Source organism: Carettochelys insculpta, chromosome 6 (genome assembly GCF_033958435.1).
Source record: "Carettochelys insculpta isolate YL-2023 chromosome 6, ASM3395843v1, whole genome shotgun sequence".
NCBI classification, from domain to species: Eukaryota; Metazoa; Chordata; order Testudines; family Carettochelyidae; genus Carettochelys; species Carettochelys insculpta.
The window spans coordinates 80,842,286-80,868,043 of NC_134142.1; the positions used below are offsets into that span (position 1 = coordinate 80,842,286).

At 40.1% G+C, this 25,758-nt stretch overlaps 1 protein-coding gene across 1 annotated transcript in view; it reads right to left on the reverse strand.

Annotated features, from left to right (window-relative positions):
* Positions 1-25,758, reverse strand: part of SHANK2 (SH3 and multiple ankyrin repeat domains 2) — a 721,067-nt gene that overhangs the window by 18,122 nt on the left and 677,187 nt on the right. The window contains exons 21-23 of the mRNA XM_074997460.1: positions 15,588-15,718; positions 11,955-12,066; positions 5,578-7,987 (exon numbers count right to left, since the gene is read on the reverse strand). Of these exons, the coding sequence (XP_074853561.1) occupies positions 5,578-7,987; positions 11,955-12,066; positions 15,588-15,718 (2,653 nt within the window). The remainder of the gene's footprint in view (positions 1-5,577; positions 7,988-11,954; positions 12,067-15,587; positions 15,719-25,758) is intronic.

Sequence of the window (25,758 nt, forward strand, 5' to 3'; positions counted from 1 at the left end):
CCTCTTTCCTGCACACCAGGAGAGCAGCAGCCTTACCTGGCAACTAACCACATAGCTTTGTGGGATACATACGCGACACTTCTGGAGGCTAATAAATTTAATTTTGAGATATGGCACTTCCACACATGCCTTTATATGAAATTTTCAATTCTAACTTGATGCTACACCCAGCCATTACTGATGATATTATAATATCACTATCAATACTCCCTAATTCGAACTAATGGTATTTACAGTGAAGACTGTGACATTTTAATATTGTAGCAACTTCCTTAAAATCGAATTTATCTCATACTGTAGACGTAGCCAGAGAGATAGCAACTCCTCTATTTAGATCACCCAATGCTTTTCTATGTTAAAAAGAATTTGAATACCTCAAGTGCTTGAAAATGTCACAAAACAATAGGCCAAAGTACGTTGGAACTTAGTAAATAATTCTGCAGGTCATGCACAAATGGAATAAAGACACCAACTTACTCAGTCATAGTTGGGACAGGACTAAATGCAATGAAAAATGTATTTATCACCAAAAGTGAGTGATACACGGAGTGCAGCAGATCTGTTGAGTAAGGCAGTGATGATTTTATGCAAGCAGTTTCTGGAGATCCCGCAAATTTAGAATGGACAATTCTATGCATTAACTCACATGCTAGGGCCAGATTCAAGTTAGTGTCAGGACGGAGAAGTAGGCATTTTGTCCGCTCCCATGAGTTTGCCATTAGCATCTGCTGTCCCCTCTTCTTCCCACCACATAAAAGAATTTGTCATCCATTCGTGCAGTAGGCCAGGGGTGGGCAATAAGATGGCAGCAGTTTGCCAGGGTTAGCCGCTGGCGGGCTTCCAACACTATACTCACCTGTGCCTCCACAGGTACAGGTGCTTGCAACTCTTATTTACTGTGGATCGCTGTTCCTGACCAATGGGAGATGCAGGAAGCAGTGTGGATCTGGATACTGCTTTCTGCAGATTCCATTGGCCACTAACAACAATCTGCGGCCGACAGGAACTGCAAGAGCCCATACCCATAGAGATGCAGGGAAATATAGCAGCAGCGGCCTTCTAGGGGCCAACCCTGGTGAACTGTATCTGGCCTGCATGCCAGTATTTGCCCACTGCTTCCCTAGGCAGAACACAGAATATGTTAAGCAGAAAAAAGACCAAGGTTCCAATCATGATCCCACTGCTGTCATTGGCAATGATCTCAGACTTTACTGGAAACAGATCAGGCCTGAAATACAGAGTCCTGTGCATATTAAGAAACAGAAATCTTTTCTAATCTTCAAACTGAATTTCATCTTATAACTTCCAGGTATATTCTCTCCTACCACCTCCGTCTAACACATTAAAGAATTCCTTTAATTGGATTTTGCATCCTTTAAACAACTGTAGATCAGTGTTCTTCAACCTTTTTATTAAGGTCAACATGCTAGAGCCCTGCAGGGATGACAGTCATCAGTGGCCACTGATCCATAGTCCTTTGCTACCACATACTGCAGCTGAAGGGGAGGAGCATGGTGCCACCATTCCCATAAGCCAGGATCTCACATTGGCAGCTCCTACTGGCCATGTGGCTGTAACTGCCCAGAGCCCTGCCCCCAGCAGGGCCATATGACCTTGAAGAGGCAATGTGGCTGACAGCGGTACTGGGAATTGTACAGGTGACTTCTGAGTGCTGATTGCAATCAGTTGGGAGATTCCTCAGGATTGACCTGTTGATCCCGGTCAACCAATTCTGACCACTGTTGTAGACTCTCTCTCAACTATTTCCTCAATCTCTGTTAAGCTAAGAAATAGTTAGTTAGCTTTTTCGAATCTTCTCATACATAAATTCATCCAGTTCCCATTTTCTGCTCATCTTTGAATTCCTCATATGTGCCTACACTTTTCTGATACCAAATTAAACAAAACCTTTCCCCTCACCAGTATTCAAGATATGTCCTACTGGAATTATAGGAAGAATAAAATCCCTGTTTGGTGAGGTGATGCATCTTTATACACAGATCAACACTTAATAGGCCATTTATTTATTTTATTTAATTGTCATACCACATTCTAAATGAATGTCTGACTTGCTGTCTATTATAACTCCTAGGTCTTCCAGAATTACGCCTTCCCTGCACTCTGTGTTCCAAACGTGTGTTTGCAAATATTTTTTCACAGAAGGACTAGCTGACAGTTGATTTGCATTCAACTTTACCTTTTAATTTCTGTTTTTTAAAGGTATCGTTTGAATTAGATCTCTATACTCACTGGTGATCACAACTTCAAACTACATTCTATGTGTGATAGGAAAGCTTTGAGGGAATAATACAATGTAACTGCTACCCTCATGTTTTGCAGTAGAAAACTAATTCTAGAGGTCTGTCACCTATGAATACCCCTTTTTTGCATGATGATTTTTTTAAAAACAATACGTTAGCAGCTCTTTCAAAACTGTTTGAAGGCTTTCCTGTCAGCCTAATTTCTTCCTTCCCCAGAAAGAAGTCTTTACATTTACTTCCACATTTCATTTTAAAACCCTCCCCTTCCAGTAAATGAAGCACTTTATTTTGACTCATGAAAGAGTTGCAGTGAATCCATCCAGTTCTGATTATTTCAGGAAAAAAAAGGAAGGAATGGCAAAGCATGTGGTCTAATTATTTGCCACACAATATTTTGGAACAAACAGGAATGTCCTGTTCTAATGTAATCTAGAAATGACCTAATAGTTGAAAATACGAAAGAATTAAATAAGATTAGGCTCATCAAACCCAGTAAACTAGCAGCATAAAGTGACTTTACATAAAGAAAAGGAAAACCAAACCAAACCCTGCAGTCACGAGGGGAGCAAAGAGAGGTTGTACAGACCGTCATTTTTCATCTATAATTAGGCAACTTCATGGTTTATGAAATTACCAAACGCATCCTCTAAGTTCAGTTTCTGCTTCACCTTTGGTGAAAGTACATGCATTACACAAATGTCATTGGAGACATACCTACCTCACAGAGCTGGAAGGGACCTTGACAGGTCATCGAGTCCAGTCCCCTGCACTCACAGCAGGACAAAGCACCATCCCTGACAGATATATATGAATCTACTTGCCCCCTAAATGGCCCCATCAAGGATTGAGCTCACATCCCTGTGTTTAGCAGGCCAACGCTCAAACCACTGTGCTATTTGTTTTTATTGTATTAAGGTTCCTCAACTGGACCAGACAACGCAACTTATGTTCTCTGTTTACATGAAGAACAACCGAAAGGCACTCCACTTTCCTGGATTTTTTTTTACCTGTATCTTCATTCTAAGAATTCTGTATGAACTTTAATACTTTCCTTTATGGTCACCATCCAGCAGGAAAGAAACTTCAGCTACCATCCTTTGGGACTTGAGAAAATACTGCTTCCTAAATTGGAGACCATTTGGTATTTAAAAAGCCACACTTTCTATAATGCCAAGCACATCTCCATTCTGTACACAAACTGTGGCAGTCATTCCATGTTTCAGCACCCAGTTTTCATGGCTGCCCAGCACAATAATTCTAGAGGAAATAATTTGGATAGTAACTAATGTATAGTAGCATTACTATTTTATGCACCAAAGTGTCAAACAAAAATGTATTTCTACATGGCAGGTCAGATCAAACAATTAATAACTCCGCAGCAAAAGATGAGCTCACAGGTCAGTACCCTCTCCTAAACTCTGTGTAATACCAAACCTCTCCTTACCACCAAGAGGATACCATTTTTTTCTTACAACATACAGGTCAAGCCCAACTATTGAAATCTCTTATAGGACACCAGCAACATTCAGAAAACTGAAAGTAAAGAAGTTATTTTGTATCCAATTATAGGATTTAGCAGAATATCGCTCTGTTCAGATACAGGTGGCGTATCTAGAGTTGCTACTTTAGCAAAATATACTTGACTTTTCCAGTTACCTGTTGGCCTCTGCACAGACCTAGAATTATTGCACTATTGTTCTTCTAGCATGTTTAAAATGACAATTTTTGTATTCAGTATAATACAATATACATTCAAGTGTATAAGGATAGAGGATATCCTCATGGGACTTTCATAAGCACGCTTTGGAAACCAACTCCATAAAAAAAACCTCCATGAGCTAGTATGAAAAAAGAATGCTGATCTAGAAATTTTTCTAGTTCCCTGAAAATTTCCTTTGGTAAACAAATATCTGCAACTGAAATATAAAAAAATATTGAAAACCATCGATATATCAGGTGACTTACAAGGATATTGCATACAGCAGTTATTTAAGCAAGATTTTAGTGGTCATGTGACTTCAGTAAAAAACAAGCAAACAAAAAACAGTTACAGAAATTGCTTTGTGATTCTTGTCATACAATGATTGAATACAATATTGCTGATTAACTGAATTAGCTGCCTAAATCAAATAATGCCACACAGAGCATGTGAAGTAAGACTAAACAAAAACTGGCATGTTATCAGCCTCAATCAGTTATGGAACTGAATAACATTTCAATACAACTATAATTGTTTGGTAAATCTGCAAGAACTCTGTTGAATAAATAGTATTTTAAAAGAAAAAGCAAGCCAGTTCAAAATATTGGATGGACTGTTCAAAGTAATAGAAACTGAGAGAACTCTTTGCCCAATTGTAGGCGGCCATCCCCACTTCAGATCAACTTCTCTCATAAATTTTAGGTTTGCTCTGTTTACAGTTGGCTGTATATTTTTAAGGAGCTTTCCTTTAGAAATAGAAGAAATGTTATCCTGTATTTTGTTTATGTAATTTTCATATAGTACACATGCATGATTTCAGTATTTATTGCAGGCCTTTTCTTGTTCTCTCTCAGCAAAACTGTGTTTCAAATCAATATAAATCCTGCCTCAGTTCTGAACACAGATGGGGTCTCAATGATGCTTGTCTGCAGGGGGTGGGTGGGAGGGTAACACAAGCACTACTACATGTGATTTCTAAACAGCACTAAAGTGTTTCACATTCATTCATCTATGTAGACCCTGTTGTTTCAAGGAGTACTCATTAAAGGGCATTAGGGAACTTTTAATGTGCATCTGCAGAATCTGGGGACCAATTAATGTGTAACACATTAGTGCACACCTCTGCTCCATGTACACAAGCCCTTCAATCTTGTAGCATTCACAAAAACAGAACTTAAAATGGAAACAAATAATTATAAATTTCCAACTGGTTTCTGGCTTCTTGCTTTTGCTATTTACTGAACCTTCCTTAAAGAAGCTTCCAAGATTGCCTAAAAATTGAATGCTAAAGGGGTGACATTCTAGCAAAGGGATTTAAAGTGGAGCTAACTGTAGCTGGTAGCTGTTATCAAAGTGGTTATTACAGGAAGTCTCAGAAAGTGGAATCATTTTCCCAGTGAAAATGTACATTATTTTAACCCAGAAAATAACAGAATAAGCATGGGAAAAATTTAGCATTATATTAGGTATTTACCCCCGAGGTTGATCTTTAATGTTATCAAACTTCTTATGGTGGAGACTGCTACTGTAAAGTCTGAAAAATATGCTCCCATTTTGGAAACAGTAATTAAATCTTGAAAATAGTATTGATCTTATTTAATATTTAGTTGCATTTACCTTGTACTGAGACTTGCAGTTTTTGTTCCAGTAGGTGACTCCAACCCTTCTCCAGGCTTTGAGGATTTCTCTCTGTTCATTTGTTGTAGTATTGAGTTCAATTCACTAATAACATTAGCCTTTGGGCCTGAGAGAATTGGGCTTTTTACTTCACTTACATCGCCCCATAGCTTGGAGGTCCTTTGCTGTACAACTTTAGTCATACTGGGCTGTGCACTGATTGGAGGTGGGGGTGGAGCAGGTGGAGGGATAACAAAGCTATCTACAGTTTCTTCAATTAGAGCATCTTTATAAAGTGCATTGCTTTTGTTGATTATGGGCTTCATTTTTGGCTTAGGAGGTACTGGGGGTTTGTCCACCAGAAATGTTTGCCCATCTGCATAGACTGTACAAGTATCCAAGTTCTCACCACCTTCAGAGGATAAGGTTGAGATGCTGGACACCGTTGAGATAGTGCTGGTTGTCTCTAAGTGATGGTCACTACTAGATCGACTGTCTACCTCCTCAATCCCAGAGTCAGTGACATGATCAAAGCTGTCAGGGGGTGGCACAAATGAGGCAGGCAAACAGTTTGAAAGACCCACTTGCTTTTTACCGTCTAAAGAATTTGCTGATTGGTTGGGATTAAATGAAGCAGATGTAGGTGTTCCATTTTTTCTTTGCTTAAGTAAGTCTGTTAGAGAAGAACCTGGAGCTGAATGGTCATCAGGGATATCAAAACTGTTAGCAAATTCTAAGGGAGGAGGTAATGGCTCAGTAAAAATAAATTCTTCATCAATATCGATAGATGCTAAAGGGGGTGGAGGGATACGAAATGGCAAAATGACAGGGTCGTCAACAGAACTAGCTGCTACAATAGTTTTGCAGGGAGATGCAGGTGGCTCAGGTGTAGCAGATATGTTCAACCCACTTTCTGCTTCTTCATTATCTTCTGGCATCTCTGGTGGAGAACTGTCTGGGTTCGTTTCCATTTCAGCTCTCTTCTCATCATCTTCAAGAGTGTCCTCAATCTTTGCTGCATCCACAGTATGAACCATGAGCAAGCCAGCTGACTTCTGCTGCGAAGTATCCACAATATTTATCAGCATATTTTTCTTTTCTTCATGCTTCTTCTCTTTCCCCGTATCTGTTTCGTATTTGTTTTCAGTCTCCTGCCTTCTCAGTGGGCCACGTGTATTTTGCCTGGTAACAGTAGCCGTCACAGGAAATGTAGTTTCAATATTAGATCTTAGTTTTGTATCAATATAAAGTGGTTTATTAAGGTCTGCTTTACCAGTTTCTCCTTTGCCTGGAGTCTGCTGTGTTTGTTCTTTCATGGCTCTATCTCTTGCAGAGAGTGCAAGTGCTAGAGGCGAGTTTGGATCTAATAGCTTTCCTGTGAGTGGGTGAACATAATTATCTGAAGTGGACGCATTAATGGTTTGAGTTGCCACCATATTGTTTTCATTAGCTTTTTTTATGGATGAAGAATTTAATGTCCTTGCCTCACTCTCATTGCTAGGTTCACTACTATTAAAAAGATTTTCGGATTCTCTAGGTGCAGGAATTGGAGATGGTGACATCAATTGCCTAAAACTATCTTCATTACTAAACATGCCCTCATCAGTAAATTTAGACTGCCTCATACGTGGCGTTGGGGGCATCAGTCCAACATCCTCATCTCCCAAGTCCGTAGAAAGGAAAGCTGGAGAATTACGCCTCGCTTCTAATCTCTTTTCCCTGTCCCTCACTGCTCCAGCAATGGCTGCTGCAAATGGACTGCTGACACCTAAATTATCATCAGGTCTGAGCTGTCCAGGCTGCTCTGAAGACTGAGGGTCAATCTCCATACTGCTTCCTTGGCTACTTTTCCCACTACTGCTGGTAGATGGTTCTTTCACAATAATTGTTGGAATTGGAATAGAACAGGTCTTTTCTGGACTATCTTCAACATTAGACTGTTTCACTAACATTCCCTTCCGCCTTGCTGGTTTGGCAGGCACATAAACTGCTTTGCTTGCTATTTTCCCAACTTCAGAATATGGGTTTTCTGGCATCTGACCCCTCTTGTTTCTGAAGTTTGCCTGCAATGCAACATTCCTACTATACAAGTCCTCAGAATCGAGAGAATAACGGTCTAATTCTCTTCTGTAATATATCCCTTTGTCCCTCATCATTGTTCCCATATTTTCAGCTCTACCTGAAGAAACCTTTGAACCTGAATTCTGAGTAAATGCAGGTTTAATTGTTCCATAGCTTCTTGATGTTGGAGATTTGGGCGAGTTATAAAGGGAGGGAGAAGGAGGTGGCGGTGATGGGGGTAGAGACTGTGGTGGAGGGGGAATATCTTCAGAAGTGTCTGGCATGGATAGACTTCTGGTAAATTTTAACATAGGAGGAGCCAAAAATTGACGTTCTTCCTCTGTTATTCCTGAAAGAAAGAAAAAAAAAGGGAAAAACATTAAGAAAACTGCTTTTTATTAAATCCAGTATTATTTTCATGAAAAATATAACTCTGAGGGAACATCTACCCAGCCCGAAGGAGCAACCTTCCCAGCCCTGGTCAACAAATTTTGGCTGGTAGGGCTCATGCTAGTGCTTAAAAATAGTTGTGTAGATAGCACTTTGAAATCGGGGCCTGAGAAGGGAGTTCTGGCTTTGAGGACCATGCCTCCCCAGCTCTCAGAATCAGAGCAGAAACTTCAGAGTACTGCCCACACAGCTATTTCTAGAGTAAGCCTCACCCTAAAAATGTAAGGTTTACCAGTTACCTATAACTGGTGGCTGGAGCAGCCTCTTGCCGCACATAGGCAGGGAGGTTGCTCCAGCCCCGCAGGGCCTTCCGCATGTGGGTGGCTCTCCAGCAGGACTGGAGCAGTCCTTGTTCATGGCAGTGGAATGAGGGGGTAGACAGTTCCAGCCCAGTAGGGCTGGAGAGGTTTCCCCCCCGGCCACCTGCCTGCCCATCACTCTCCTTGTTTAATTGGTTAACTGGTTAGACTTAACTTTTAACTAGTTCATTAATTAAAACAAATTTTACATCTCTAGTACTAGTATGAGCTCTAACAGCTCAGGTTTGTTCACCTCAGCAGGGATGCTTGCTCCTGCAGGCTGTATAGATATGCACTAAGATGTTACAGCAATTTCGTATAACATGAAGCATATCCAAATTTAAACAAACAAACAAAAACAAACCCCAAAAACTAAAACTTGGCTGGCTTATTGATTCCTGCACATGAAAAATGCTCTTGATTTTCTATGAAGTCACATGCTAATATTAAAGAGGACTGACACAGCAACAAAACTAAACTGATTACTGATTGCAGGCAAATGCTTTTGTCTTATGTACCTTCAGCGTGAATATATTTTCTCTTCAAGTGAATATAAAGGTGTGGAAAAAAAAGACAAACTACTCAAAGCAACATTAAAGATTCTCTGAGTTAGAAGTAATTTCATACAAGGGAATATTCACTGAAACATAACAAGAAGGGAAGGAATGCTTATTCAGAGAAAGCATATCTGTGTCCATAACTGTAACAATATCTGGCTGTATCACTCTAGAAATGTACAAAGTAACATGATGTTTACACAGCAAGTACAATAAGAAAGCATTTCTGGGAATTTTGTCTGTATAGTTTTAGTAAAAGGAATATACAGAACCATCAATATTACATAAAAAGTGACATTTTAATTTTGGATAACATTTTTCAAATGCAAATTAAGTGACATGGGAGCTTAAGTTCCATTTTCAGAAGAGTTTTAGGCACATCCAACCTCTTAAGTCACTTAGGCAATGTCTACACTACCGCAGAAGATTGACCTGCTCAGGGTCGATCTTCCAGGGTTTTGCGTCTTGCAAGTGGTAAAGATTAAGGAAGGCTGACAAGAGAAACGCTCCCATCAACCTTCTTCTGTATAGACAGACATTGAAGTTGACTGCTGATTAAGTCGATTCTAGCTACTCAATTGGCATGCCTAAAATTGTAACAGAGAGGTAGCTGTGTTAGTCTGTACTCCAACAAAACAAAACAGCAGAAATGTAACATTTAAAGATTAACAAAATGGTTTATTTGGTGATGAGCTTTCATGGGACAGACCCACTTCATAAGATCAACTTAATTTCCAAAAAAGACTGACATTTATAAGTACAGAGGACCAAAAGAAAAAAAAAAAAAAACCTGACATGGGGATGAGGGGCAGGGGAGGAGGATGTTAATTGTCCTGGCTGAGATAATTACGAGCATCCAAGGAAGGGAAGCAATCCTTGTAATGCATGAGGTAATTGATGTCTTTGTTCATGCCATGTGTTAATGTGTCGAATTTGAATATGAATTCCAACTCACAAATTTCTCACTCTAATCTATTTTTAAATTCTTCTTGCTCCAGGACACAAATTCTCAGATCTTTTACAGAATGGCCCACTCCATTGAAGTGTTCACTGACTGGCTTATGTGTATGGAGTTTCTTGATGTCTGCTCTGTGTCCATTTATTCTTTGGTGAAGGTTTTGCCCAGTCTGTTGAACGTACATAGTGGCAGGGCATTGTTGGCACATAATAGCATATGTAATGTTGCTGGAAGTGCATAATATGTGCCTTTGATCTTGTAACTAACATGGTTAGGTCCAGTGATGGTATCCCCAGAATAAAGAGGTGGACAAAGTTGGCAGTGGGGTTTGTTGCAAGGAAAAGTTCTAGGATTAGTATTATTGTGGTGTAGCCTGTGATTACTGGTGAGAATCTTTTTTTGGTTAGGAGGGTGTCTACAGGAAAGACAGGCCTTCACCTAGGGCCTTGTGGAGTGTAGCATCATGATCCAGAATAGGTTGTGGGTTTTTAATGATGCGTGGCAGGGTTTTGAGTTGGGGGCTATAGGCGATGACAAGTGGTGTTCTGTTATTGATCTTTAAGTAGCTGGTTTCTGGGTATTTGTCCGGCCTTATCAATTTTTTTTAAACTTCTCCTAGTGGGTAATTAAGTTTTATGAATGCTTGGTAGAGGTCCTGTAGTTTTCAGTCTCTTTCAATAGGATCAATGCAGATAAGATTGTATCTAAGGGCTTGACGATAAACGATGGATTGTGAGGTGTGAATACACAGCAGACATCAAGAAACTCAATATACATAAGCTGATCAGTGAACACTTTAGTGGAGTGGGCCATTCTGTTAAAGATTCTGTTAAAGAGCTGAGAATTTGTATCCTGGAGCAAAAGGAATTTAAAAACAGATTGGAGCAAGAAATTTGTGAGTTGGAATTCATATTTAAATTCGACACATTAATACATGATATGAACAGAGACATTAATTACCTCTCGCATTACAAGGACTGCTTCCCTTCCTTTGAGGCTTGTAATTATCTCAGGCAGGACAATTAACGTCCCCATATCACTCCTCCCCATGTCAGCTTTTATTGCAGTTTTTTGGGGGGGTCCTCTGTACTAATAAATGTCAGTCTGTATTGGAAATGAGATTGACCGGATGAAGTGGGTCTGTCCCACGAAAGCTCATCACCAAATAAATCATTTTATTAGTCTTTAAACTACCTAAAATTGTGCATCAGTGGTTGACTTCTATGTCTAGTATAGGGTTAGCCTTAGATGTTTAGTGAATGTTAGCCTCTATATCAGTTCTCAATCTGTTTACCATGGTGGGTCACAGGCAGCTCTCTATGTGGTACGTGGGCTGCATCCACACAGTATATACACTACCTGTATGGCCCAGAGGGTATCACATGGGCCAGAGCGGCACACTTATTAGGTGGCAAATGGCCCATGGGTTCAGAACCCCTATTATATGTAATAAAAGTAATCTCTGATTTTGCTAAAAAATACAACATTTTGTATGATAGTTGGTTGTGCCATTACACTACATTTGAAAATATTGTGGGTATACTGCAGAATAGCTTTACTCAAGCATAATGTTTGTAACTGGACCAGAAATACCTTGAGCAAAGTCGATCAATTCTAACAGAAAATGCACCAAAAATGTTTTTTTTCCTCCCCTCAGTGAAAGGATCACTTTGAATTAAAAAAGGAACTTAGTTAATCCATAAGACCAGCTGGATGCATATCACAGATTGCATAGCATATGATGAAATTTTCAGGTCAATAAAAACATCTAAACGATACTTCGATGTAGTTGATTTACCAAAATAGCTCTTCTGCACCAGCAATTTAAAGGCATCTTTCCATACCCCTTACAACACCTCAACACTTTCCTAAAGTGATTAAAGCAAAATATGAAAATTGTACTAGTTTTCATGCAAACTGGTTTGGTTTGGATCAGAACTAATGACTCAAATGAGATGAAGAAAAATAAAGTCCATGTGTTTTAAGCAAGAACAGAAGTTAATAAGAGGTGCCAAAAATGCACATGTAAAATTTACACGAGAAAAATTTTACCTATCGATTTTTGTCTTCTCATTGTACCCCGAGGTATACCTAGAAAAGGACCTTGAGGAGTCCCAGGTACAGTAGGTGTCATCACAGCAATACCCTGTCTATCGTACATGGACTACGAAACAAAACAAAAATATTATGTACAAAGGGCCATGTTAGAGAGAGATACCATGAGAAAAATAATACATCTTGTATTCCACAGACTTCATTGTTCAGCTTAAATATTTAGAGGTTAATAAAGAAAACACACCACACATTTGGCATTTCTAGTTTCTTTTGGGCCTGTGCTTTACCTGTATTTTGAATAATTAACTAACTTTTTGTAAGAAAGTTACTTTTGACAAATTATTGCTGTTTTTATTCATCTAGTACATTTTATGGATAAATTTGAAGGGATAACAAGCATTCTTTCCCTCCCAAGGGCTTTGGCACAAACCTGCAGTGCTGTTCAAGTCGCCCTTCACATACATCAGAGTTCCCATATTTTGCCATAGAAGAGAGGCCTGAAATTGTCTAGGTTTAGTAATTCTATATCTGCTCATGCTACTCACACAAGTAGTCCCATTCATTTCAAATTGAATTATCTGCAAGAGGCAGAAGTTGGCCCTCAGAGTTTTGACTGGGAAATTATGGGTTAATAGCCTGGTGATCATCAGGAACAACTGAACAGAACATGAGCTCATAGATTTACAATTGAATCACAAAGTATTTAAGATCAAATAGAATTAGTTCCAGCAATTTCCTACATAGGCTTATTCTGGACCTAGATGCTTGTAGAGTATTTCTTATAGGTAGAGGTGAGAGTTCTGCCAATAGTTAAGTCTACCTGTTTTCTGTTGCTCATAAGTACCAACTTTAACTATTTGCGATGAACTTTTCTATGCTAGTGGTCTGGCTTGGTCTAAATGTTATTTATTTTTTAAAGACAGTTTCAATTACTATAGTTATTTCCAAGCACAAAGTATATTGTCTTGCACCCCCCGCCCTTTTTTTTTTTTTTTGTTGTTTTTTTTTTAAAGCGCAGCCATATGCCGTAATTAGAAAGCTCCTGAGTCTTCAGACTTTACAAAAGCCTGAAGTTAGGCAGGGGAACACCCTGGTGTCAGTTTTGTGGTGTCTCTGAAAACCCACACAACTTGACCAAATTCTCCAGAAACTGTAGTTTGCAAGTGCTCAGTAGAGACTTGTTAGAGCATGGCAGTTACAATCTCCCATATTTTACGTGCACTGCCCTGCTCCAGTCCAAGAGCTGAGCAGGACTTCCCCCACAATTGCTTCTTTCTGCCAGCTGGGACTTATTATGGCACCAAATATAGAAAGTGAAAGCCGGAAAGCTGTTTTGCAGTCTTAATGCTCCCCCTGCTGGCACGCAGGCAGTGATGAGGAGGAAGCCACTGACTACAATGCAGAAGGCGAGGAATATGGGAGGTAGCGTTAGAGGAGCCAAGGGACACAGGAACTGAAAGGGTTGGTCAGTAGGACAGAACAGTAAAGGGCAAAAAAGAGGGTAGGATTTTTTAAAAAAAAAAGTTATTATGCAGAAACTTGACAATTAAAATGGACAGGGAGTTGGGACAATTAAAAATAAACATATATCAGGTAGGTGTTATCAAACAAATGAAGGTGAGCCAGAAAGCCTAATATAGCTTATTTTCCACTCAGTCAGAAATACAAGTAGGTCAAGAGAATAAATTACCCCATTTTAAAACAAATTATGGGCATGTTTCCGAACGTGGAATGAATCAGTAGTCTTCCTTATGGCTGCATCTAGATTCAGTCTGGCTGCCAACAGCACGATGCAAATGAGGGCTCACGAAATTGCAAATGGATGGTCATTTGCATATTCGCTCTACTTGTAAGGCACCGCATACTCTTCAAGGGACAAAAGCCCCTATTCTTCCCTCCTTTCTCAATGGGCTGGGGTTCTTTACATTTGATGAGTCTAGCTAGCAGCTAGGTGCAAAACTAACAGAATTACAGTTCTGCAAAACTATAGTTATAGGGAGTGTAGGGCCAGGCAGACTATAAGGATACACAACATTTTATTCCTGGACAGGAAAGGGGAAAGTGGAGGATGGCTTAAAGTCCCAGCTGACCCTTGACTCCAAGTGGAAGGAATGCCTAGTGTGTTCATCTAGCAGCCAGCCATCAGTGGAGCTAAGTTCTCCAACAAATCTTCCTAGTTAAGACACACAAAGGCACGTTCCTCTCTGTTGTAGTACAGAGCAACTCCACTGCTGCCTCCTCTTTGGCTGCTGTAAACCTGACTCCTCTAAGCTGGCTCTGGTGAAATTTTAGGGAATGTTTGTGGGTTGCCAAGCCTTGGAGTAGGAAGGAATAAGGAGCTCTACTATCCTTAGGGATCGAGAGTTGGACTATGTTAGCATGGTAGCTGAGTGCCTTCCTGAAAAATGATTGTCAGCAACTCACAGAGAGACATTGCTGCTCATTTCATAAAGGCTTATGGATTTCACCATCATAACACTGTGTTGAGGTAGGGAAACATTGTTATCCCTATTGTACAGTTGTGGAATATAAGTAGACAGATAGTAGTGCCTACATCCTCAAAGACAGTTCAACACTTAAAACTCTCCTTCAGGACCTGGTCCTAATTGACTTGCCTAAGTGCCTCATCCTTCCTACTTCTAGACATGAGAAACCCATTGATTTTCTAAAACATTGCTGATATATTTCAGAACACTTTGGGATTCCTTCCTCTGCAACTGACAGAAGTGAAGTGTATGAATAAGAATTGGTGTTTTTCAGTAGGACATAAATGCAGCTAGACAGTAGGGAAAACATTTATCTTTTTCCTTCATCTAAGACTTTATATCCAGTAGAAGCAAACTCAGATATGAGGGTGTCCACATTCGGAACTGGGAGTGTAATTCCCAGATCTACGGGAGACACCCATGCTAGTTCTGATCAAGTTAGTGCATTAAAAATTGAGTATCAGAGGGGTAGCCATGTTAGTCTTTATCTTCAAAAGCAAGTCGTCCTATGGCACCTTACGCATCTGACAAAGTGTGTCTTTGCCCACGAAACCTCATGCTCCAAAAAATCTGTTAGGCTATAAGATGCCACAGGACTTGCTGTTTCTTTTAAAAATTGAGTGTAGCCACAGCAGCATGTGCTCCCAGAAGGACTAGCTGCCTCAAGTATGTGCCTACCATCTCTGAAGGTGTGTACTTGGGGAAGTTAGCTCTTCTGGTGGTTCACACCTACACTCTGTTTTTAGGGTGCCCAGTGGGATGTGTCTTCTTGAGTGAGGTTCTGTCTCTAGTTTTCCAGGATATAGAATTTCAGTCTTTGTAGTGTTTTTATAGGGTTACTGCTGTGCCCTCCCCCTACAAATTGCTCAACTCTGTCTAGTCAAAACCAAAACAGAGTTGTTGGGAGTAAAACCCAAAAGTGAGAGATAGATTAATGTTTAATTTATTGCCAATGGCCAAACTTAGAACAGTAATAAATATTAATCATTATGATTTAACATAGGGATACATTTATCAACTTTCCCGTGCCGGTATATACATAACAGCTGGGTAACTAGTGTGTATAAAAAGACTGTTCTTATTAAAGCAGTACTAATTAGAACCCCAGCTTTGTAAGTGAAAGTATTTAATAGCCACCACTCACATTCATATCTGTAGCTGAGGGAAAGCATCTACTGGAAGGCCGCGGTTTAATCGTTGCCACTCGTGAGTCCACAGTTACATTGTCTGAAATTCTTGATGGCTTAGAAATGGGTACAATTTCATCCACTTTATCTGTAACATAAAAATATTCACTAAAATAAATATAATTTGTCCAAAGACTGAAAATCTAAATATTGCAAGATCAAAGGAAGAGTTTTACTTTTCAAAAAAATGCAAAGAAAAAGTGTGGCTTTTTTTTTTTTTGGCATTTTAACAAGGCAATGCTTGAGCATCAAAAGTCGTGCAAGCCGAGCACTTATTTATTGCTGCTGCGTAACATGCATGCTTTAGTTTTAAGCCTGCATGCATTTAATGTTTACTTAGTGTGACTCGAAAAACAATCCTCTTCTTCAAACCTTCAAAATGTGAAGGGAGAATATCTATACAGAAACGGAAAGAAGACCTTTAGAGATAAGGAACCCATAGAGTACTGTTTCACATAGCGATAAGCAGACAGTACTTAGTCACCAGAATTTCAGTGATATTTTGGACAATAGCAAGTAATTCAAATGTGCTCTTTATGTCTCTTCATCAGTAATTACTTTCTAATCTATTCATCATGTAAGTCTTTTAGACAATATAACTTTGCATTGTTCAAAATTGCTTCATGTCTCTAATTTAAACTTGAAATGTGTTTTATGTTAATTTTGGTTAAAACAATAATTTATTTGTGATCAGAAATGGGCCCAATAGTCAAAGTTCCAATTTGGATGAGAACTTTTCCAACCCTGGGGAAGAGCAACTTATAACTGATATTTTGATTCAGCATGCCATATAATGATAGGAAGCTTCTGTGAATGTATGAGATTCCTCAAAATTCAGGAGTATTTGGTCTTAGGCTCAACTAAAGTTGTGACAACAAACCAAATTCAGCAGTACTATTACTAAATTTTTTAGCACTAACATAATGCCTTAAGTCTAAGCATCTCAAAGCACAATGCACCCAACTGAAGCTTTACTACTCCCTTATTACATATTGGGAAATTGAGGTCCAGGTTGAACCTCTGTAATCTGGACCTCTCTCGTCCAGGAAACTCCATAGTTTGGTGTGATTTTAGCTAGCTGGATGACCACTTATGAGAATGGCCAAGTTTTCCATGGTCTCAAAGTTTGTTTCCGGACACCAGTCCTGGCTCCCTGTGTTCTGAGCTGTTATTTAGTTGTAATTTACCACCAAATGTCTTCTAAGAGCCCAGTAAGCAGTGTTAGTAATGTGTGAGAAAATATCGACCTTCCGTTGTCCAGCTAATTCTCTTCATCCAGCACTGGTCAGGTCCTGAGGGCATTGGACGAGACAGGTTCAACTTGCACAGAGTGATCAAGTTACTTGCCTAAGGCCACTGAGTGATTCAGTCTCTGAAGTTGGACTAAAATCTAAAACTTATACCCAAACCATGAGCCTTCCTCGCAGCCCCTTTCAAACTATCTTTTGTTTCTGTGAACTCACAGATTGCAAATTGGCATTCTATGTACTACCCTAAGCTAATGATAGTCATTCTAAGTTTGGATGGCATTTTTCTTTTTTTAATTTCTCCAGAGCATTAGGGCACCAGTCACACAACCTATGTGTATTCAAAGAAATAATGTACTAGAACCAATTAGAAGTGATTCCTTAGCTTGGCAACTCCTCTTGTCTTAGGCTTCCACAACTGAAATTTTATAAGCATTAGTCAAGCCACGTCTTATTTTTCAAGACTTACGTTTGATAATTTAGTTTAGGAGGAAAAAAAAAGACTATTTGATTAGGTTATTAGGATTTAAAACCAGCTGCCCAGTAGTCTAAAGGTGACACCACTAAGCAAAGTATCAGATTTGAGCTTGATCCCTCATGGGAGAGCAGGCAAACTGAGAATGGGAAGGGAAAGGAAGTAGGCAAGAAGAAGAGAGAACTGTCTCCCTAAGCAGCAGATCTGGGTGGTGCAGAAACGGAGGCACTATATTCAGCCTTCTCTGATTGGGAAGACTGTTGCTCTGGGAGAAGAGACTTTTGGAGCACTGGATGACAGGGAGAAAGCAGGAAAGGTTCTAGAATCATTAAATCTAATGTTGTAGGTGGTTAGGTTACTCGGAAGTGGTAGTGTGCTGTCCACTAGAATTGGTATTACATTTTTTGTTTGATTTCTTTTTGTGTAATAGACCATCCAGGGGTAGGAGGAAAAAAACATGCTGAAAATCTTTACAAGTATATAAAATAAACATTTAAAAAAATACTTTCCATATGGTCTTAACAGTAATGCAGACTGAGCACTTTTCAGAAGAAAATACCTGTAATCTTTTGGTGGACAAAAGGTATCAGGAAGCCATGGATTTAACTTTAAGCATTTGAGCTACACAGAAAAAAAATATGGCTAGGCTGCAGATTCAAGTTTAGAAGTATCTACGATTGACTGAAACAAGGGGAAGAGAATTACATGTTACATCTCTTCAGCCCTTTATATGATCATGGAAGACCAAATACATGTTATTGGGATCCAGAGAGAAGGGTTTTTGGGGACTGAAGCCCTAGTCATCCAAAATCTGTAAATAATAAGTATACCATATAAAAACATATCCCCTTTATTTTGAACAGACACATAGTCATACACCTATTCAGACAACAAAAAAAACTACAGGGAAAGAATGATGAGGCTATGACAGACAGTTGAAAAGCATGGAAATATTCATTTAGGGGATGAAACATACATACCCTCCAACTGTATTGACTTCGCAAGACAACACTGGAAGACAGATCTCGGTATTTGATCTGACCATAATATCAGTTTGTACAGATTTTCTAGCAAAATCTGACATTGCTACCCACATCAGCTTGTGGGAAACTTTATTCTTTGTGATTTTACAGCTTTAATGTTGTCAGCTCCTCAGTCCTTCTCACCCTATAGTTGCTCCCTTTCAAAATGTACTTAGTTCCCTTTCAGTCCTAGCTGATAACAGCTGAAGCAAGTTGGAGTGGGGAGGGAGAAGTTGGTACGATTAATTTGTTTTGCAAAAATATTTTAGGAGCATCTTGAACCTGCCAGTGGTTTCTAAGTGCAGTATAGGCAGTGTTTCTAACGCTGCCCAACTTATTCTTTTGCACTGCTGTCTCTGATCAGAGCACAAATGTAGAACCGCAAGATAGCACTTTAAAACTACAACAAAAATTTGAAGCTTCCAAAACAGCTAGGGTGTACGGGGTGGTGGTGGAGCAAAAGTAATTCAAAATGGCAGCAGCTACATGGCGGGTCCTGCAGAATACATCAGAATCTTAGTATATGCCCCCCCCCAATTCCACCATACTTTTAAAGTGACAGCGCTATATGAAAATACATTTTTATTATATTATTAGATGTGTTACCTAGGTCAAAAGAGTCAAGTGGCATGTTGTTGACTTCTATATAACTCCACTGCAAACTCATCCAAAGGAAATAAAATCTAGATATTTAGGGCAAAATTTTCAAAGCGCTGTACTCTTAAAACAGGTTACTCATGTCCACAGTAGTAGTGCCCATACCACACTTGTGCCTGTAATGGATTTTCACAAGGCAGCACACTGGAAACTTTTTGTCAAGTTTACTAGTGGACTTCTCCTCCCCCCTTCCTTGTTTGTGTTTTTACATATTTTTTGTAACGTGTTCTTCCACCAGTAAAAGGGACTCTCACATGATGATATTGGAAATGTATTTATTTATGAGGCTACCTATGAAAACAATGTTAACAAAGCAAAATTTAGAGGAGGCACAGATGGGGAGCAAATGAAACGCAGGTTATAGAATTTACACCTGGCATGAGTGGTGTGTGAGCAGGCGGCAAGGCCAAGAAAGTAGACCCAAAGGAAATTCTAAAGGGGGAGTGCCTGCATGCAGTTGGTCATAGGAGAAATATTTTGAACGAAAAAAAATGTATCTGCAACATGCCTGCACCAGGAGTTAACCCACAGCAGTGGCATTTCATCCTCAACCTAGTCATTTAGCAAAATGCAGTCATAAGCAGTGTTTTGAGGAGCAGTTTGTGGCTAGTTTGTACAGTAGCAAAATATTTCCTGCTCACAGTTGACTAGCTTCAGTCTCAGAGAAGGTGAAAGGGAGGAGTGTCCATTGGCTGAGCTGCCTGAGCACAGCCTGAATCCACCCACAGAAAGATTTTTAGACCAAAGATTTATGTCCAACAGTTGTCAGAGGAGAAATTCAGTACGTTTGACATACAAACTATCTTGAACTTGAATGACAACTAAGAGGGATTTGGTGAGTCAAACACTGGTGCATTACTACACCTGTGATAGTTACAGAAGTTACTGCTCAAGGGGATCTTAATAACTGGAACCTTTCAGAGGATCACAGGGATATCACAAGTATAAGCCAGTCTGATGCCTCTGCATGCATGCTGCAATTTCTGAGTGCCACTATATTAAATTTCCCCGAGAGAGGCAGCACCAGTCATAAAATAATTTTATTTCAAAATGCATTCCATCGGTTCTACGTGCTACTTATCGCACCTGTGTTCTGCAGAGGACACCCTCCCCTCAGGTAATCTGATGGTTTGAGGGGACAAGAAGGAGTTCCATTCTAACAGTGTGAAGGTCATTTGTGATGCAGACCTACTAGCCCAGTGCCCAACAGCATTTCATGACTCTTACATTCTGAGGACATCTGGCTGCTAGGTAAGTAGTATTTTTATGGTTAACTTAAAATCTGTGATATTACTAGGGATGGTCTCCCCTAAATAGTACATTTATTTGTTGAAGAAAATGGTACTTATTCCATACAGATATGGCTAATGACTCCTGTTCCAAATCCCCTGACTCTCTCAGAGGAAAATTATAATGCTGCCCACCCATCAAGCCACCAGATGCATCAAAGAAGGAACTCTGAAAATGAGTGTCAGTTGCTTGGTGCACATTATTGTACAGACCCCACACTATAATCCTGACAAGACTGCATATTACACAACATAGCCAAGAGATGTGGATTAGCTCCACATGAAGGCCTAGAGACTGACTGTCAGGCCCACAGAGGAGAAGAATGATCACGATCCAAAAAGGCACTTACAGGCTAACCCCAACACCTCAGGCCAGCATGCCAGAAACACCAGGCAAAGACTGATTGAAGACAGTTTCTGAGGCTAGTATTGCCAAGACCTGTATACTTACCACCAAGTCCATAATGCTTGCTCAGAAGGAATGGGGATAATGGAGGAAAAAAAAAAAAAAACTCAAAAAACAGCTGCCTCAAGAAATGACTTGTATTTGTAAGAAAAGCAATGAATGCCTGGCACAGTGTAAAAAAATGCTCTCATGAGGCTAAAGTGAAAGAACAGAGGCAAATGTTCTTCAAATACCAGCAGCACACATTGTTAACAATGCAAATATAAACTACAAAATGTTAGACTAATCTAGTCAGCCAGAATACAATGTTAGCCAAATGTACATGGTTGAGTTCTGCCACTCATGGCCTTATGGCTAAGAATTAAAAGGACAGGCACATAAAAAATCCCCCTAAAAATCCCATCATTAGTGTGATTATTTTTTCTTCCCTCCCCCTTTTGCCTGGCGTGTAGGCATGGGCAATGAGGCCCTCTCAGTTATGGCTCTCTGCATCCGGCCACTGCGACGCGGCACAGTGGCCTGCGGTGGTTCTCGAGAGACACTTGATCCTGGATCCCCTGGTAAGCACACAGTGGAGGCTACCACTGCATCCTCACCAGTCCATGTCGAGGCACTGGTTAACTCAACATGGGGGGTGGCTCTTTGGGAGATACGTGTTTCAAGGACCTGTGTCCTTGGCTGTTTGAGGAAAGCTAAAATCTCAGACAGGTAGTTATGGATGGCTCTTGTGGATGTAGCCACAATGCCTAGCTGCAGCTCCATGCGGCCCATGGACTGTGACATGAGACCCATGGACTGTGCATGCTCCCTCTTGATATTTTCCAGCAGCTGCACAATCCTACTGTTGGTTTCCATCAACAGCCTCTCCCCCTCTGTTAGGTGGGGCTGCCCTCTCCAACCCTGATCCCTAGGGACAGGCTGAACACCATGGTGCTCTTCATTCATTTCATCATTCCCCTCCTCCTCAGGAGAGTCACTTTCAAACTGAGGAGTCCTACTCAGTGACTGATCCCCAGGAGATTGTATGTCCATTGTACACTCTGGAGTCCGCTCTGGTGTTTGAAATCCCTCAAAATCTTCCCCAACGTTGCTGTGCGTTTCAGACGATGACAGTGGCCACTGCCAGCTCTCTGTGGTTCTGGCTGGTGAATCTTCATCGGAAGCAGGCTCTGAAGATTCCTGTTCTTGTTCAGGCGTGGAGGGTGAGCTCGCTCTCTGACGTCTGGGTTGCCCCGAGCATCCAGGAACCTCCCCATCTTGTTCCCCAGTGACATCTGGCAATCAAATAGAGGAGCAACAACCACTGTATCTGAGGCCAGGAAGATGGAGGAATCTACATGCATTGGACAACACATAGAAAGAAGCCAATTGGGAAAACCACAGTGTTTGTGTTTGGGCCAACAGAAGGGCAAACTAAAGTTTAGTGGCTGAGCTGGGTATGTGGCAGTTGAAGTTACTAACCACTTTATATAAAATGCACATTGTCCTGTACCCATAACACACACAACTGTGCTGCCTCCCATGGCATAACTACCAAAACATCTCACTGTGATTGTGAAAGGAAGTGTCAGTGAACCTCTCAAAAAAGCTCACCTATGAATTGCAGTGGTGTCACAGTCAGAAATCCCTGTGATGAGCTCAGAGTCAATTGTCCAATTGATTCTCCTGTGGTGTCAGGTGTGCTCCACCACTGGTCTGTGTGGTAGCCCTTTGCTGTTCTGAAGCACTGCTGGCTATCTTCTCTTTTGTCCGACGTTTCATTATCAGCCCGCCACCCCCAGTGTTTTGTTCCCCCCACTTCCCCCCAAAAAATCATTGCTGCAGAGCAACTGTGGTTGCGGCCAGCATTTATCCTGTGAGCAACCGTCTCCCAAGCCTTATCTTTTCTGTATACATGATTTGCTTACTGTTTTCTCCAAAGAGCATGTGATCCTATTTGAAGGCATTGCTCACCAGGATTTTTTTTTTTTTTTTTTTAAACCCCATATAAGATAAACTTCATTTTGCTCTCCTGGCTGTGCCTTTCCTTGCCTGAGGACATTTGGTGGAAATGTGGGTGCAAGTGCTTCCCTGGGCACTTAATATGGAAGGAGGAAACGTTAATTATGCTATTGAAGAGAACATTGCAAATGTGCTTAGCCTAACTCCACCCACGTACAAAAATATGCTGCCACCGACTGAAAACGACCAGACACTTTGCACGCACATCAGTCATCTGCTCTCATGACAGAATGGTCTGCTCAGCATCATTTGTGATCACATTTGTGATGGGAATCCTAACTTTTTTCATGCTGGAAACAAATAATGAGCCTATCACAGGTTTTGGGGAGAAAATTTGATTATAAAAAATTTGTCTGGGTCTGTTCAGCCGTACAGTTAAGTTAGCCCAAACAGCCTGCTTTTTTCCACTGTAAGGCAAGAGACATGTGGAAGCACCAGATCTAAGTAACAGCAGCTCCTGATCATCACTAACTGGCTTCTTGGTAGTTTTTGTGCTAGAATGCGAGGAATGCTAATTCCACATCATATTTATGTCCGGACACCTCAGCCAAGGAGAATGATTATACTTTAAGGACTAAATTCTTCTCTAAATTCTACACACCATATTCTGCTCTTAAGAATTTCCTCTAGAACTGTGCATTTCTGTCTAATGGGTACTTCTGAGGTCAAATTAGGATGACAGTCATATTTGTTAATTGATTTACTGCCTGTTAAGGAATTTGTGGGCAATTCAATATATTTATTTTTCTTGATTCTAAGGGAACCTCCTCAAAGACCCAAGAATCCCTCCATCAGCACATTTATGCAATGCGTGTCCATCCAGATCATCAATATGATCATCATCATTCACTGAGTATGTTGGGTATTATATTTTGCTTAAGGGCTACTTTCAGTTAATGTCTTAATTTGATTGTTATGTTGGATATTATTTGTGCATTTAAAATCTTCACTACTTTAAAGTATTCACATTCAAAGTATTCACATTCTGCGACTGATTGGACTGTTCAGTTGTATGTTTTATGGAAAGTGAAGATGAGATTGTATTTGTAAAAAGATATGAGCTCTTTATGGAAATGAATATTAGGGACATGTTGTCATGCAATCATAGGCTCTTTCACTGCATGAAAATTTTGGAAGGGACTTTGACATTATTCCCCTCTAATGTGTTACCTTTGCAATTCTATTTCCCTAAGGCAGCCACAGCTGAGACTTCTGTTGCCAAATATCTTTTAACAGCTATAGCGTAAGACCATGAAATTAAGTCTCAAAACTTAAAGAGGGTTGACATGCAAAATCAGGGAACCTCTTTTTTACCACACAAAGCAAACACACACTCTAGTTAATCTGTATGGACTCAGAGAGATGAAGAGAATAACTATTCTAATTGTGCCACCAGTCATACAAAATATATCATTCTTTTGACATAACATCAGAAAGTTCCCCTTATTTGAATACTCCATTCTCCTGACAAACACTTTGAACAGAGAGCACCTAACAATGGTAAACAGAACTAGTGAAATAATAAAGAAGAGCAAAAACTGAAAAAATACTAATTTGTGAATATTTTTGGCACCCTCACTTACTTTAATTTGATTGAGGGGGGTGTTGCTTTTGTTGTTTGCATAGAGGTATTTATGAAGGTGTCTGTAACCCTCAAAAGTTTCAGAAATTTTAGCACAAGTGATAATTTCTCTAATAACAGAAATATGAAAGTTAATAATTTGTCATTCTCCTACTTAAATATTTCTGTTTCCAAGTCATGAAGTTGAAGCGGTATCATCTGACATGAGGAACCAATCACACAAATGACAAAATATTTCAAAGCAAACATTTTGTGACTAATAAGCTGATAGTTATTAGAACTACTGGCGAATACTTATGAATAATGAATACATTCATAAATACTGGATAAGACTGCTAACTAGTCGCTAATGAAAGAGGGACTAAATTCATAACAGTTATTCATAACAAAGAGTTCAATCGCCTCAAGTGACTGTTTTCATAATGTTTATTAAATATTAGCACGAGGCACAGCCTTATACATACTTGTATTCATTGCTAGGCGATCATGGGAATTTTAGCTCAGGATCAAAAACTGGCACAATAGTGTTGAAGGTATCAATTTCTGCCCAAGTCATCAATCTTTTCCTTGATAACTAAAGATTGCCCTGATAACTTCAGACTGCAGCTCATTAATATTATGGCACCAGCTGCTATATTGGAAGTGGTGTGTCAGCCACCATAGTGGCAATGGAAAATCTGGTTTGCCTAGAAACTGTACAGTTCAGCTGGAGGAGGAGAAGGCTAAGTGACCCACTGCCCTTGCAACTGGTGACAGGAGGATTAACACCAAACAAACTGTTACCTAAACTACCTCAACCCCATCTCCTAACTATGGGTTGATTCTGCACAAGCAACAGGAAATAGGCCAGGTCATTCATGCAACCAGTTTGGTCCTTAATTGGTTAAACATGTCTTTCTTTTTAAAAAGAAGCTTTAACCATCGTGGGCACAGACATCATGTTGTGACTGCCCATAATTCAATGCCAATAGCAAAGGAAAGTGAGAGGAGTTGTCCAGTCTCCCTGTGACTTCAGTGATTATTTGCATCCAATGCCTGTAGCCACATAAGCCAGCTTGGCAGCCTGCTTGTTCCTAATGGTATAGAAGACTGTACAGTTGAATGCCTGGCTGACAGGTCTCACATAGTCATGTTATTTCCTGGCTGCACACACAAACCTCAATGAGTGGAGCAAGAAGCGTTGATCGGTTCATGAATTGCGGGCTAATTCCATGTCCCTGATCCCATCTTACCCTGACACAGTGAATATTTAGCCCTAGCCCAATTTGTCCAGTAAGAAGGTAAGAAAGGAGTGTGCAAATGGCGTGTGGGGAAGATACTAAGGATCTGGGAGTTTGAGTCATTGCCCCTTTTAGATTTAATGTTCAGTCACACAGTAAACATCTGTTTTCTAAAGTCAAATGGGCACTTTCAGACCTCTGGGGATGGTTTTCACCTCAGCCTATTGAT